This window comes from Pseudomyrmex gracilis, unplaced genomic scaffold (assembly GCF_002006095.1).
Source record: "Pseudomyrmex gracilis isolate BER0280 unplaced genomic scaffold, ASM200609v1 scaffold_99, whole genome shotgun sequence".
In the NCBI taxonomy this organism is placed as follows: Eukaryota; Metazoa; Arthropoda; class Insecta; order Hymenoptera; family Formicidae; genus Pseudomyrmex; species Pseudomyrmex gracilis.
In genome coordinates, this window is record NW_018020683.1 from 556,591 (window position 1) to 573,074 (window position 16,484).

Genomic DNA, 16,484 nt, shown 5'->3' on the forward strand with positions numbered 1-16,484 from the left:
CCCAAGGTCTGAACGACGCAACTTTTGAATGAAATTAAATTATAACAGAATAATAACAAAGAGAGAGGCACGAATAGAGCGAGATACAGAGAGTTTTTATATGTTGAACAATTTCAGGTAAGACTCTCATCCTAATCGCTCTGGAATCAGTTGTACACGCGCGTGCGAGTTGCGTCACCGCTCGGGAAACGAGCGCGCGGAGAGGTTTGCTCTTCATCGGCTTCAACGATTTCTCGCTTCGGGGCGACGAAAGTCGTCGGCGGCGAAAGGATTCACCCCCGGCGAGACCTCGGCCGGCAAATCATCTCATTCGTCGGACGATCCTCTCGCGGAGCAAACTTCCTCTTTGTATTCGCGCGCGCAGCGCTCCAAGACGAACGGATCCGCTCTATGACGCAAAATCGGATCGTTCCTAAGCGACGACGCCTTCGTATTTGAATTAGCTACTGCACCCCGTCGCATTACGCTTCTTAAATGTCAGCGACAACGACGAAGAAGAGAGGAGGCCCGCGCGCACACGGCCCTTCTGGGTAAGTGCCTAGTAAACGTAAAGCGGCGGACCGAAGAAGAAGAAGCCGCGCGCGATTTGAGAGCACGGAGAGCGACGTTGCGACGCGCCTTAGTTATATTATGCAACCGCCGCGGCCTGAACTATATTTTCTTTTGCTCGGCTCACCTCGCGCTACCGAGAGATCCGAAGCACCCATTCACTCGGTTCGCCAACGCGCGCGCTAGAGGAGGGCATCGTTGGTGCAACCTAGAGAATCTGCTCATCATTTCTCTTTCTCTCTCTCTCTCTTCCCCCGCTTCGATCGATATGCGACATATAACGATTACCGAGATCGAAATTCCGCGACACGTTTTCGAATTCTGAACGTCGCGAACGACACGCGATTGACGCAATCGCGCAAGTGCTCGCTCATGTTGCGCATGATGGATCACGTCTTCTTCGTAATATTGAGCTTGCTCGAGCAGAAAATCATTGCGCACGTTTCGTTACAGATAATATTATTCCGATTAATCAAAATATATTAAAACGAGGCAAATACAATATTGAAATATTTGCACACTGTAAAATAATATTTCCTCTCTCGAGTGCTCTGAAACGTCCTGTATATCATTCTCAGCGCGAAACATCCATCATGTACCGTAGAAAGTACATATCGAGAGAGATGATCGTGGGAAGATACTAGCCGGCAATAAAATAAAGCCGTTCTCTATTTTGTAGCAATCTGAGGCGAGAGAGTATGAAAATGAAGTAACACAAGAGACGCGCAGACACAATATCCATTAATGACGGAATGCGAGTTCTATAAGGAAAGTTTTAACGGAAAGTAACAAGGCATCCCAATTATGCGACTCGCGAAAATGGTATACACGCTGGGATATCGTGACGTAACGATCTCTTATGTATTTTCCGTTTATTCGCAACACGATCGAGCACAAATTGGCACGTAATTAAGTTTAGCATTTCGCGCATGTGAGGAAATCGATTCTCATATTACGTATCCAAATATATTTATCTCGAAATTATTGACACAAGCGTGTATTTCAAATTTCAACGTCGGAAACTTGGGAGATCGAGTTTATTACCTAACAAACGAATTGTGCGTAAATATTTATACACGTCAATTATCGATGAATATCAGGAATATATCGATAGGGGGGCACACCATGTTAAATGGAGAAACCATCCGCATAATTTCGCGTTACAGAAAGCGAGATACGCGGCAATTCCCGTGCAATCGAAATCCTTTTACTCGGCAAACGCAATTAGCGAGTTATGACGGACTTCTGCGCTCTGCTCGCGCGCACCCCCGGCATCGCGCGCCGGTCTGGAACGCGAGTTGCAATAAACATAAACGTTCGTGATCGCCTCTGTGTATCCCCAGGTGCGCGAGGCGTATAGAAATCACCGATCCGCGATCTTCTTCCTTTCTTCCTTTTTTTGCTCCGTCTCTCGCGGAGAGGAGGTTGCGTCAGGACACCGCGACGCGTAAGAAGAACCACCGAGAAGAGACCGCAGATTTTTTTTCCTCATCATCGACCTCCGACGCAGGCACCTATTCTTTCGAAATAGTGCGATCGCGTGCACGAGGTCGTAAGAAAGAGAGCGGAGAGAGAGAAAGAGAGAGAGTAAGAGAGAGAGAGAGGAGCACCACGCTCCCGCTTTCTGCGCTATCTCCTTATTAAATATCGCTCCTCAATAACGAAGCTCCAGAATACACTTCCGCGATACGCCGTGTTGGAACTCTTGATCGAGTCCGCAAGTCATTGCGGATTAAAGTCCGCATGGATTTGTAACGGCGATCGAATCGAGTGTATATTAACTCGTTAGGCGCGAACAGTGAAATATTATTGCGCAACTTTGAACCGATTTTGTTCAGCGCCTTTTTTTTCGCAGGTACCTAATAAAAATGGCTAAATCAGAGGAATTGAAAGATCATCCTTGCGCAATTGACGAGGGATCCGTAGAAAATTTATTCGAGCGTGGACAGAGAGACGATCAGTCGCGAGAGACGAACAGGCTTACTCTCTTCCTTTCTTCCTTCCTTCCAATTAATTTTTTTCGGTGCCGCATGGATGCGCACGGATACGGAATTCGATACGTTTCGAGGAGTAGCGAACTAATTCGGAGAGGTTCTCGCGCCGATGAATCTTCACCTCTGGCATATAACACGAGCAGCTAAATAGATTAATGCGCGGATAACGAGCTAAAAGGGCTGGCCGTTTCTTCAAAGAATATCCTTGATCGTTCTTCGAGAGCTCCCCGCGGTGACGTCGTAATCTTATTTGTATATCGAGCTCGTTGCGATCACGATCACTCGCGCGATTTTTATCCCGACCGCATCTCTTTGTATCGAAGAGTTTTATTTGTTTAAAATTTCAAATTGAATAATTACACTTTGGCTCTCGGGAATAAGTTCGATATTTAACGATAAAGACTGTGCGATTCGCGCGACGTTTATCGTAGCGCGTTACCTTTCTTTCATCTGTTTTTCCGAATATTTCGCATCGCGCGCCGAGAGAGTCTCGCGTAATGTCAAAACGTCGAGCGCGAACTCTAAATATGGATCCGAAACGAAGTTCAGTCGTTCTATAATGAGAATCTCCCGAGACGCGCACGCAGAGAGACGTCACGTACATCTTTCTCTCCATCGCGAGGTGAACGTGATGTTTATTGGGAAGCGATCGTCGTTTCGTCTATCATCGGCGAAACACGTGAACCCCGGTGACCTAAAGTGGATTGTTAACCAGCGTGTTACGTCGCGTGTGTCGGTATAGCTTCGAACGATTTTAACCCGCGCGCGCGCGAACGGGACTTTTTACGGGAATTGCAAGTGACACTGAACCGCACGTCGAAATTAAGTTTAATCGCGCGAATGCGTAACACCGGCGGATATGTGCGCATCGAGCGGATGATTCTGCGGATTTAAGTTTCTTCTACAACGTTCTTTATCTTGCGTAATCGTTGAATCTATGACACAACCGGATCTGCGATATATACTTCACCTCAATCGTATAATTAGCCGAATATCCAGGTGGTCCAGAGTAAAAACGCGCGCAAACTCCTGACGGGATAATAGCTCTCATTAATAACACTCTCGCCCGTAACAAGCGAAGGTGGCAAAATTTACATCATCTCGTTCGGGACCGTGCGCGCGCGCGCGAAGGAAGAATTAGTCCCGGGTGCTCAGGCACCTAGTTCCCGACCTAGCGTACACACGTGCAACGCACACGCGCTCGTCGGCGTGCACGCACGTACCGATGCGCTCCGGAGATGCTCAACGCACCGGCCGTTGCGCAACGTGGCCGCGCGATTGCGGAGCGCGCGCGTTGCTCTCCATAAAGCCGCGGCGTTCGCAAAACGACGGCGATGGTGATGACGACGACCCCGGCGGCGGGACGGGTGTAATTCCTCGCGTCGAAAGAGCCGATATAATTACAAGGGAGAACGCGCGCGCGTCGGGTGCATGCCATCCGCGTCATCGGTTGCTTTTCTGCGTTTTCACGCCGCTTCCCTCTTTGTCCCGATGAGCAGCCTGCGATGAGCTGAGAATGGACCGAGCGAATCTCTCGCGTAACTCACATCTCGGTCTGGGATTTCAATACTGCGTTATTTCTTTCGTACAACGATAAAAATGAAACAATGAAATCACAGATCTGAGTTAGAATTCTTTGATTGATTTAGTGCACTTTGCTTTAAAATATTGAATTGATGGGATCGTTTACGAGACGTGTATTTATTCGGCGTTTCGTAATGGGAATGAAATGCGAATTTTTTAAGTGGTCGATAACTATATTGTACCACTTGTCTCGTCTCACTTTTGCAGCTTATTGCCTCGACCCTATCTCGTCTTACTTTCATGATGACCCCATTGATCGACCTTCAGGTTCGTTCAGCGATGCCCGCCGATCTGTATCACCTGGGGTTGTTACGCAACCACCCTTCAATTCTAAGCTCGACGATGTTCATCCATAACGAATCAGGCTTCCTTTCTGGCCACCTCCGCTCCCTTTCTCACCGCGTGCTTCTTTATCCGGCATCTCCGGGATCTATCTTCTTCTCTTTTTTTTTTTTCTCTCCGCCGGCGTCTTTCGCAGCGCCGAGGATTGCTGTTGAATCTACGAGAAACGCATCACCGGGTGATCTCCGGCGGCGATGCCATCCGCGCGCCTCGCGCAGTTTCTCATTGGCGGGTGGGAGGAAGACGATCCTCGCGCGGGATCGGTATATAAGCATGTCAGATCCGACCTGGATCCGCGCAGACCAATTATCGTCGTCGGTTTGGAGATACACACACGAGATTCGGGTGCCACTGGCAGTGCGACGCAGTAACATCGCTGAGATTTGATCGACGGGGCGAGATGAGACCGGTATTACGACGTTTCCGGTTGCGCGCGGATCGGTTTTTCGTTTTCGCGTCGATTTCGAATACGAACGAGTAAATCTCGTCTTGAACGGTTTTTGAAACTGTGCGACTTTCGTTTTGCATGTGGAGAAGAAATAAGATATACTGATAAGGAACGATAACTCGATCCGCGGAAGCTTTTTAGTTCGTTACTTTGAGCGGTTCATATTTTCCCAAATCGCTTAATGTAACATCGATCTGTTTCAGCAGCTCGCTATTGTTCTGCTGGCCGTCGTCTGCACGTGCAACGCCGCACGGCTGGACAACACTTACCTCCCACCTGGCAGCGCTGGAAGCGCGGGTGGAGCAGGATTTATTCAACCCCCGGGACGTGGAAGCGGTGGTCCTTTTAAAGTCAGTGGTCCGCTTGGACCAGGCGGTCCCGGTGGCCCTGGCGGACACGGAGGATTCGGCGGACCTAGTGGACCAGGCGGTCCCGGCGGGCACGGCGGAGGTTTTGGTGGACCTAGTGGACCTGGAGGATTTGGTGGACCCAGTGGACCTGGAGGATTTGGCGGACCTAGTGTATACGGTCCACCTAGTGGACCTGGTGGACCTGGTGGACCTGGTGGACCTGGTGGTCATGGCGGATTTGGTCCTGGGGGTGGCGGCGGTTATTCTGGTGGTAAGTAAGACAATGAAGAGGATCACAATTACTTTATCTACTTCGAATTTAAATTAAAAACAATAACTAACTTGATTAACTTATTGTACTTCGAAAATTTTATTCTTTTTTTTCTGGTTTTCACATGACTGAATTTTTAAACTGAATCTTTGGATGAAATTTTTGTTGCAAGTAGAATATTATTTCGTATATCTCAGGTGGACCTGGTGGTGGTGGTGGTGGATCGCGAGGACCTGGCCAGGATATACCCATCATTTCTTTCAATAACGAGAACGCCGGCGACGGAAACTATCAGTTCAGTTACGAAACCGGAAATGGCATTACCGTACAAGAAACAGGTCATCAGCAAGGTAAAAAAGAATATGAAATTGCTTATTCTCCGATTGCTAGAAGCGATCGCGTTTTTGGTCTCAAATTATACCAGCTCTTAATAACCGATTGCCAAACGATTTCGTCTCCAGACGAAAAAATCGTGGAAGTGCTGTGTCGCAACGCGTTCGATACCAAGAGATCGTTGCGTCAAAACCTCGTGTGTGTCGATGTTTCCAGGAGATTCCGAGTCCGTGAGTGGATCCTTCTCCTATACCGGACCTGATGGTGCGCAATACTCGATTACTTACACGGCCGACGAGCAGGGCTTCCATCCACAGGGCGCTCATCTGCCGACACCGCCTCCGATTCCGCCGGAAATTCAACGGGGCGTTGAACTGGCTCTCGCCGCCGAAGCCAGGGGCGAGAATCAAGACGGCAGCTATTCGGGAGAGGGCGGTGGCTATCCGGGAGGAGACGGCGGATATCCAAGCGGAGGTGGAATTATAAAAAGCTCTTGAGCACAATCGCATGTAAGTAACTGTGTTGACAAATTTTCTCATTTATTGTCACAGGAGGCGGTGGCCACGGAGGCGGCTCATATCAGGGACCGAATTCGTACCAGGCAAGTTCAGGCGGTGGATACCGATATTAGATAGCGAATTTGCCAGCGAGTCATCGGTACACACTATATATGCGCAGGACATGCATATCATATCTCCGTGTCTCTCCGACTTGTGTACATAATGATATCATTCACATTTTTTTATTTATATATATACATATACAAATATCTTATTTATGGAATGTTTATTTTCTACCCTTTTTTTTTCTCTTTAAGTCGCTTTTGTATGTCAGGTACCAAGGTGTTCAACTTCAAAGACGCGCTATTTTTTTTTCAACTCGATCTATATCAAACAGTACGACTGTGTGAATTGAGATAGATAAAACTGTGCGACGTATGGATATCGCATATTATTCTTGTAATGTGCTTTTATATAAAAAAAATAGAAACATTATAATTATATATATTTTATTATATATATATATATATATAATCAATTTATGTTATATACTTTCTTTTTGAATAAATAAATGGTATGTTAATACATGTATTATTTTTATAAATAACATATATTTTCTTGCGTTGTAAGTTTTCAGATTTTTTTTTTACACACATATAATGCATATTACACATAGAGAAGTTAGATTAACTAAGCGGTAAAGACTTTTTCATGTACATAATATTTTTAATGTTGCGTTTGTATATATTTTGATGAGATGTTTTATATCTCAATATTTAAAAACAAAATATATACTGTAACAAACTATATACATATCATTATATTTCGTGTGGTCACATTATATATATTAAAAATATATATTATAGTATATATTATTTAAAAAAATATTATTAGACTTGCTAAAATTAAAAACATATAGAAACAGTTATCTCACAATGGTTGCATAATAATTATCTTCCAATATAAATTAGTCCATTATATCGACATGGTTCTTCATTTCATGTTCATATTTATTTAAGCAGAATTACCTAACTAAGTCGTATTCAATTTAGACTTCTTGATGACTAGTATTACTCGAAGACTCTTTAGGCTGCACCATCTCAGCTCCTCTCGCAAACTGAATAAACAATTGCTCCAAAGTTGACGACAAAACAGCGTAATCCTCGATACAGGAATACCTTCGTTTTAGGTCTTTCATCGTATCGTACATCTTTTCCCACGTTGTATTACAGTCAGTTACGTGATAGGCTAGATAACCCTAGAAAACAAGAAATTAATTCAAATTAACAGCAACCGAACGAAACTGGAGAGATTAATAAACTCTTGTTACAAATCGTCTTGAGAACAGAGCGCAATCGTATTACCAAGTTTTCGTCTCTGATTTCGCATGTTAGAGCATTTTCAATAACGATTTTAATATTGCCGAAATCCTCATCCGATCGACCTGGATTCAATTTCACATGGATATCGTAACCAGCTCCAAATTGTTGCTTCAACTCCTGACTCGCGCCGATGCAAACTAATTCACCCTTCACCATAATGACTAGACGATTGCAAAGCGCCTCGCACTCTTCCATGCTGTTGAAAGATTCGGATTTAAAATGCAATTCGGTAAAATAAAAAGTTGAGAATCCAATTCAACACAAAGTGTTTAATATTTCAGTAATTTGACTAATTATGTAAGTAATTTCAACAGACACCTGTGAGATGTAAGTATAATAGCTTGCCCCGCTGCCTGACACGACTGCAAAGTGTTCCACAGTGATCTTCGGGCCGCAGGATCGACGCCAGTTGTAGGTTCGTCCAGAAGAACGAGAGTGGGATTACCTATCAGTGCTATCGCTATGTTTAAACGTCTTTTATTACCACCGCTGTAAGTACCGCTTGGCTGTGACATACAGGCAGTTAAATCTGAAAGAATATATGTAAATTGTCGTTTTTTACAGTATGGGGTCTACATAAAATAGCTTTTTTTCTGAATTTTTTTATCGTCACTCACTCAGTCTGTTAATCCATTTATTAACTTCCAATTCTACGTTTGTCTTTGGTATACCACGAAGACGTGCAAACAGACGTAAATGATCGAATGTGTTCAAAGATGATATTAAAGCATCGGTTTGCGGACAGTATCCCATTTCAGAAAGGTACTATAATCAGAATTGTTTAATATCATAAACAATTATATTATATATATATGTATATGTAAACATTAAATTGAACATAGATTATCTTTACTTTTTTCCTATCTGAATGAATTTCTGCTTTTCCTAAGTACATTATGCCACTGTCGGATATCTCTTCTCCAGTTAACATTCTAAACGTGGTGCTCTTCCCGGCGCCATTTACGCCAAGCAATCCGAAACATTCTCGCGGTTTCACTCGAAAGCTGATCTCCTTTACCGCCATTAGTTTACCGTAATACTTACTCAACTCGTACACCAGAAAGAGACTGTTATTGTTATTTATCGGACTTTGCAGTAGTTCTGAATTCGAGATTGAATCTTCCGCCTTGACTTCCTCTTTCTCGACGTTCACATCTACATCTAAAGAATCGGTTGTCGTGTTTCAATTTTTCAAAACAATATTCATAAACTCCCACAAAATTATTTTTACCTTGACTATTGATTCTGTTGATTTCAAGCGCTACAGCAAGCTTTTCTTTCTTTACTTGCTCGTCCATCACGTCTTGCGCTTTCTTCAACCCACGACCGATCATCCTTTTAAATAACTTCAAAAAGAATTTTTCCTCTATCATGATCAATACAGCAAAATACAAAATTGGTGTAATAGATAGATACAGTATATTCTCCTCAAAATTCATATCATCTTCAAAATCTTTGAAATAAGACAGTTGGTTTTTACAAACTCCATCCGCACAATCCAGATCTGAAAAACAATAGATAAAATCAATTATTTTTTTTATTCTAATAAAACGAGTGAAAGCGAATTGATATTTTATGCGAAATGAGACGATCTTACCGCAGCAAATATCGCCACCAAGACAGGCCACTTTGTGAAGAATGTTTGGTAGACGTCGACATCTCGCGTTCTGCAATGCTATGTTGAAAAAAGCATACTGACCGTGGAACAAGCTTATGTGAGGAATTAGGCGGAAAAATCTCTTTTGCAGAACGTGTAGCGTTTTTAGATTATCAAAGCTGTGTATCACTTCGTGTAGAAGATACTGTATTAGAACTGAAGTAAAATTGTTTTTCAGTCATTGAACTGTTTGCGCACTTTGTTTAATACATAAAATGTTATACATATATCAAAAACTTGATCAATATTTTTGATAAATGTGTTACAACAGACTTACCGAGACCAGTAGGCGCGAGTCCCAATATAATTATTATCGTATTTCTCGATTTATTCATGAAGCTGAACAGGTACACAACAAGTAGAACATTAATGCCAAACAGTTCCAAAAGTAATATTGTATACACTGTAGAATAAAAATAAATGTAAAGAGATAAAACAAATACATAGTAGTATCCATCAGTATTTAACAACAAGATCTGTAATAAGAACTTACATATTTCTACTTTATAATATAAACGAATATCAAGAATAATATCCATGACACACAGAGCGAGAGTGATTAACAGTGCGCATATTGTATATATTAAAAAATCGAAAGCAAACATTGTGCTCCAGTACGACACCGATGTAACACCGGTCATACGTTGAAGTTGCTTGACTTTTGTCATGGTTTCTTGCAAAGGATGTAGCACAAAAATCGCGACAGTAGGAAAGAAAAACGAGCAAAATATCAAGACGCGCGAGATCGATTCCGCTTCCGGCGCCATTATTCTGCTTGAGAAAAGCGTGTTCGGCAATTGTTGCCTGGATACACTAATCGAGTACTCATCGCCGCCATACGCCTTGATAAGCGAATTACTTAAAAGATTCATCGTTAACGGTATGCTGTGAACTGCTATACCAGAATAAAATCCATTGGCGTTTATTGTGTCGTTATCACCAATGTTAAATTCAGCAGATATAATAAAATTGTTGCGATATTCCGCGATACTTGCAACAGAAGAATTCAGAAGAGCTGAAAAACAAAAACAAAAAATAAAAAACACTCATTTAGATAATTTTTTTTTTAATTTGACATGAAATCAAAATCTATCTACCATCTGTAACATTATTTGTTCGCATTGCAGATTCGCCAAAACTTCTAACAGCGTCTTCATACTTTTGTCCAAGCGTTTTGATTTGATTGTCTGAAGAATAAAAAGTTTTCGGATGTCTGTACATGTCAAGTTTCAACGGAACAATGTCTGTAGAATCACTTGGTATTTGATAACTTAGAGCCATTAAGAGTACTGACAAAATAGGAAGAATATTCTGAAAGAAACATACATCACATCATGTGTGAGCAATACACAAATTATCGTTTTTCTTTCTATAAAACTTTTGTCACGCGAAAATACTTACAATAAGTAATAAGGTAGTTAGATTTTTTCTAGTGTATGTAAATTTCTTGGCGAATAATGCAAATATCGACTGCATGAATAATTTGGTGCCTTGAAGTTTCTCCATCGACGCTGTAAATAATTCATTCAGGTGCTTTCCGTTGTCTTCATTTTTCACAACTCTGCAATAAATTGCAAAATGACAAAATAACAAAAGTGACGAAATGACGACGTAAAATATCCCTCGGGAAACGTACTTCAAAAATACTTGTTCCAAGGTGATTAGCGACACGCTTATACCAGTAACTCCCAAGTTCTTCTTTTGACTTTCTACTTTATCTAATGATTGCGGCAAAGAATCGGTATAAGGTACGTTCAAAACGATCTTTTCACTGTCAACGCTGAGCTGTTGTGTTTTTGAGTCAAATTGACTTATTACTTTCTCAGGAATGCACCAAGACTTGGTCGATAACGTAACTTCTATGTGTCCGTGGCCTAACACAGAACAGAGAGTTGTAACTTATAGAACGAAAGTTCTGATTCGACTTATATGTATCGATATGTATAAAATAATGTATCTTACCGTGTTGTTTTTTCAAAAACATTGAAGTGCCGTAACATTTAAGACGACCTCCATGTACTATCGCAATTCTATCACCTAATATATCAGCTTCTTCCATATTATGTGTGCTAATTAATATTGTTTTTTCACCTCTAAGTTTCTGTTAAAAAACATTAATAATGAACTGTCACATAGTAACCTAAAGGAGTAAATTAAAAATTTATTAAAGTTATAAATTACCAATATAATATCCCACGTATCTCGTCTGGTTTCGGGATCCATTCCTGACGTTGGTTCGTCCAAAATTATAGTCTATAAAAATAAATTTATGTTAAGGAATTATTACGTTATGTTAATAAAAAATGTTACATTTCCGTCGAAATTTACGCTAGCATTGCCAATAAGTGCCATCCCAAGACACAGTCTTCTTTGCTGTCCACCGGAAAGTTTGCTAGGAAGAACATTTTTCTTTTCAGAAAGCTTTAGTTTCCAAAGTAAAGTGTTAACACTTTTCCGAACTTCCTTTCTACTTTTATTTTCAGCTTTTAACTGAAACATAATAATCATGTATGTCACGCACAATTGTTCTTTCTTTTACTTTTTCATAAGCGCGAAAGTTATTATTCTTACCAAGCCAAAAAATTCTATTTGTTCGAACACACTTAAATCTGGAAAAACCATGTTTTCCTGAGGACACAATCCCAAGTCATTTCGAATGCTAGTTAAATGTTTTCGTATATTTTTCCCGTTTATAAATACTCTGCCTTCCGTTTCGCTTATCACACCTAGTGAAAATAACGCAGTAATAAGTAGTAACGCGCATGAATTTTTAATAAATATATTATAAATTATTCAGACGATAAGATCTTGCAATGCAATATAACACCTGTTAATATAGACATAAGCGTAGTTTTGCCCGCTCCGTTATGTCCGAGCAGAGCAGTAATCTGTCCTTTGTAGAAATCCACAGAAATTCCTTTTAACGCATGAACTTTCTAAAAAAATATGCAACATTTTATATTAATTTAACATTACGAAAAGAAAAACTTGTAGTATTTTATATTGAATATAAACTGACGGATTTTCGTAACCAGCTCGTTGTGTACGATTTTTTAAGATCACGTATTTGTATTCCGGGTGTAAGCGTACCACCCAGCACCGGCTCGAAGTCTTCGTTGATTTTATCGTAATCGAACTCACCAGCATCTTCGTCGAGGAATACTTTATTACTCTTGAAACACTGTAAAATAAATCGCATAAAAAATATTCTGTAGGCATATAGGTTGCGTCATTGCTTTCAAACTTGCCTTCAAAAAATATAATGGACTTTTTGCAACTCCATATTTGCCAGGGAATATAGCGTTTATATACACTGCAAGTGTAAAATGTATCACAGCACCCAAGATTGAAAAGAGGAATATAAATCCGGAACATCCTACGAGGCTGTATTGTGAATTTGCAGGAACGAAAATATTGTCCCATTGAATACCAATTACTAAAAAAAAAAAAAAAAACAGAACACGTAGTGACAATTGATCTCTTAAATAGTTTGTGTATATATTCTGCAACTTTTATTTATCTACACGACGTAGAAAATCAAGATAAACAAATTAAAATGAATTGCACAACGTACATTTGGCTTCATAGGCATTCGTTTCTTCAAAAAATCTAAATAGTAAAAAGTTCGGAAATATTATACCAAAATATGATATCACTTCAAAAGATCCGTCTTTTGCTACATGTTGATGAAGAGAATGTAATGCCGTGTATATAATACATAAAGCAATTGTCACAAAGAGAGCTGTAAATATAAATTAGAGATATTGTAATAAATTATTATTTTGTATATTATACAAAACAATACCGAGAGACTTCGAATTTATAAGTGGGGATTATTTACTTACATCTAGAAAAGTACGCGGAAATGTGCATGCCAAACGTTATAAGATGAGCGACGTGTGCGGTGAACAATAGCCAGAATATAAATCCGTTCCCATAATACAAATAGGCTTCAACGTTTTCAGTAAAGGTGTGTTTAAATAATATAATTATCGGTATTATGTAAATGACACTGAACAAAATTCCTGTGAGCAGCCAACTTAATAAGTTGTAGACCATTTTGACTCCGTTCATCGCCATTAGAACCTGCGAATGATAAAGCGGATAAATAAATTGTTTCAAGTTTCATTAACTGTATAAAAAAATCTCCAAAAATAGTTTTAAACAATTGCACTAACATTTACACCGATAAACTTCTCTTTAGATGCGTAGCTCGCTTCTACACAAAGTGGTATTACAAAAATTGTGACTGCAAATGAACAAATTACTTGACGTACTAGTACGTCAGCAGGATCTATCTGAACATGTGGCGGATACGGCATTCGTTGTATTGATCTCTGAAAAACATCAGCCACAGTAGTAAACACATGTATAAATATTATATAGATTTTTAAAATATAAGTTTTGAAACAGTTTAACGCATTATAATCTTGATGTACACGTTTGATTTAACATTTTTGAAACTATTCAATTTTTTACCTTTATGTTCGGCATAGAATTCGATCCTGCATTATTTATAAGAGCTGCGTCTACGCACATTTGTAATTGTACAAATGGAGTTACTGAGGTATACACTGTGGGCCGTCCGGACATTCCTTCAGGTTCTATTGACATACTTTCAAACAAATTGTTAGAAATTTTCCAGGAATGTCTAATTTTATATTTTATAAAAGGTTTCTCGTATTGTTCAAAAACAACCGCTAGCACAGAAAACATTGGCTCTTTTGCCTGAGAATATACGTAAGTATTTATCATTTCAGTCTCATTAGAGAAACCTTGCACATCTGCACAACAACAAAAAACACACATATTAGTAAATACTAATTAAAATATAAACAAAATTTTAGTTTTTTTCTCAAGTGACCACTTACTCTCAGGAAGAATCCAACAAGACTTTCTGGCAGATTCCATGATGCTGTCTGTAAAAGTATTGTTTGGCAAATAATAAATATGAGTTAAAGTATTTATTTGCTCCTTTAAAGCTTCTTCCGATTCTATTTTATAGTATGTACTTTCATTCATATAAACTGGTACTTGAGCGCTAAAATCTCTCACAGCTTGTAATAACGCGAATAATCCAATAGGTATCAAAGCTTGTATGAATAGTGTCATACACCAATGTCTCTTGCGTACGAGTAGATTCTTGTATATCAACAAGCCGAAGATTTTTAATGCACTAGCCATTTTTTTGTTTGTTTTTTTTCTTTTTTTTATTTAAAAAACACCTCAATGATTTATCAGTAGATTCTTAAATATGTATCAGATTTATCAGTAGATTAGCAGTGTACACTTTCATTAAGTGCAGTATATACCATTTGTCATTGAAAGAATATGAAAACTTCTAAATAATTTATCAGAATTGATGTATATAGTGGCCTCTCACCACTTCAAGCTTATATATATAATACGATATGTGAATCTGTGTACTTATATATAGTGCCCTTGAACATCAAATGACAGAGTCACTATTTACTTCAGCATGTTTGTAAGATAAGGCATAGCGTTTATTACTTCTTCCATAAACTAGTATTTTGAAATATTGTTGCCATAGCAAAAGTTTCGTCTAGACAAAAAAAAATTTCTTTTATTGCTATACAAGCAAGACAATATATGTATAAATGTAATACAGTGTTTACTAATTATATATACATAATAAGATGCATAATTATAATAAATGAAGATAAATTTTAATTTAACAAATTTATACCAAGTGAATAAATCATGTATTATCAGGAATATACAATATATATATATATATGTATATGTATACTCATACTTTTTTCTTCATACAAGATAGATAAGATTAAACAGAAATGACAGTTGAACAATAAAAATATTAATGAAAACATTATGTCACAAGAGACTTGCAAGAACTGATTATCCAGAATATACAAATGGTTTTTAACAATAAATTTAATATGATTTAAATGATCACAATTATATCTAAATCTAGAGATTTAAAATCATTAAAACACTGCAGTTTACTGATTATGTATTCATGTTATGCACTATATGCGAATATGTAGTTACATTTAATTTGTTAACTGACTCACGTAACGAAAATGCAAATGTCAAACGCAATTATAGAAACAACTGTTTTAATTTCGTCAATGTTCGGAGCAGTATATTTATGTTTAATAATCATCGTGTTTCAACATGTGTGAAACACAGAACAAATAACGTAACGAACACGTAACGTGAGAACTATGTATGTTGCAATAGGCGTGGATAAAAAAAGAACAGATATATATAAATATAAATATCTGAGAATAAATTTATTATATTAAAATAATTATATGCGTGTACTTACAAAAAGCTGCTGTTTAACGGAAGTGTTTTACCTCTTGATAAATCACTCGACACACAATGCTATCTATTTTGCAAAGCTTCATTTTATCTTACTGTATCTCATTTTATCATACTGTTATCACGATAACAAATCATGGTAGAATTTTGACATCAAATACGCGACTATGCTGCAAATACACCGCAATGTGTCATGTACGTCAATACTTGACGCTATATAGGCACGCGACAGTACGCAGAAACCGCGTCACACACACGTCATTTAACAAATGTCAAACATTGGCTGTGCTCCAAAATTCACTGCCAGCGCTAAAGATCTATACGTTTACGTCACATATATTATACAATTTTAGCGTGCTGGAAGCAATTTTTGAACACAGCTAGTAGCAGAGAGAAGCCTGAGAGCGGCCAGGTTCATAAGAGAATGTGTAATCACTTTTCCGCCCCGTAAACTAGCGCATGTCCACGAGTGGTACACATTGGAACTACGCACCCAATCCACGAGCGACATGTCGGTGCACTATGTCCACAGCGTGCGGTTCTATTCTGTGCTATGTGCACGTGTTTAAATGGTCACTTTCTTTAAGTGTGCGAGTATATTCGAGAGCGTGAATTTAATTTTTTTAAAATTTAAAATGACCGATCTCGTGATGAGAAGATGAGAAAGGAAAACAGAAAAGAATAAGAAAAACCATTGCAACTTTTCGTACAACATAAATGTGATATACCAGAAAAGATGTGATAGTCAAGAAAAGAATCTTATTTTAG

The 16,484-nt window shown here is 39.1% G+C and overlaps 2 protein-coding genes across 3 annotated transcripts; one reads left to right on the top strand and one right to left on the bottom strand.

Moving 5' to 3' along the window:
• Positions 1–4,718: 4,718 nt before the first annotated feature.
• Positions 4,719–6,854, top strand: LOC109855825 (pupal cuticle protein 20-like). 2 transcript variants are annotated; one of them, XM_020430460.1, is made up of 5 exons: positions 4,719–4,878; positions 5,121–5,538; positions 5,736–5,888; positions 6,088–6,345; positions 6,423–6,854. In XM_020430460.1, the coding sequence occupies exons 1-5, from the start codon at positions 4,870–4,872 to the stop codon at positions 6,500–6,502; spliced, it is 918 nt and encodes a 305-aa protein (XP_020286049.1). In that variant the 5' UTR covers positions 4,719–4,869; the 3' UTR covers positions 6,503–6,854. The 2 variants fall into 2 exon arrangements, with proteins under 2 accessions (XP_020286049.1, XP_020286050.1); XM_020430461.1 differs by having other exon boundaries at positions 5,124–5,538.
• A 360-nt stretch (positions 6,855–7,214) lies between these two features.
• LOC109855822 (retinal-specific ATP-binding cassette transporter-like) lies at positions 7,215–15,960 on the bottom strand. The gene is made up of 25 exons (XM_020430456.1): positions 15,721–15,960; positions 14,282–14,973; positions 13,890–14,194; positions 13,589–13,747; positions 13,256–13,496; positions 12,985–13,152; positions 12,659–12,846; positions 12,430–12,591; positions 12,238–12,346; positions 11,982–12,136; positions 11,739–11,900; positions 11,592–11,663; positions 11,373–11,511; positions 11,047–11,284; positions 10,812–10,971; positions 10,508–10,721; positions 9,904–10,425; positions 9,688–9,813; positions 9,351–9,566; positions 8,985–9,257; positions 8,607–8,914; positions 8,371–8,518; positions 8,072–8,282; positions 7,736–7,949; positions 7,215–7,629 (listed from the first exon to the last, which is right to left on the bottom strand). The coding sequence occupies exons 2-25, from the start codon at positions 14,592–14,594 to the stop codon at positions 7,420–7,422; spliced, it is 5,013 nt and encodes a 1,670-aa protein (XP_020286045.1). The 5' UTR covers positions 14,595–14,973; positions 15,721–15,960; the 3' UTR covers positions 7,215–7,419.
• Between the last annotated feature and the right edge of the window lie 524 nt (positions 15,961–16,484).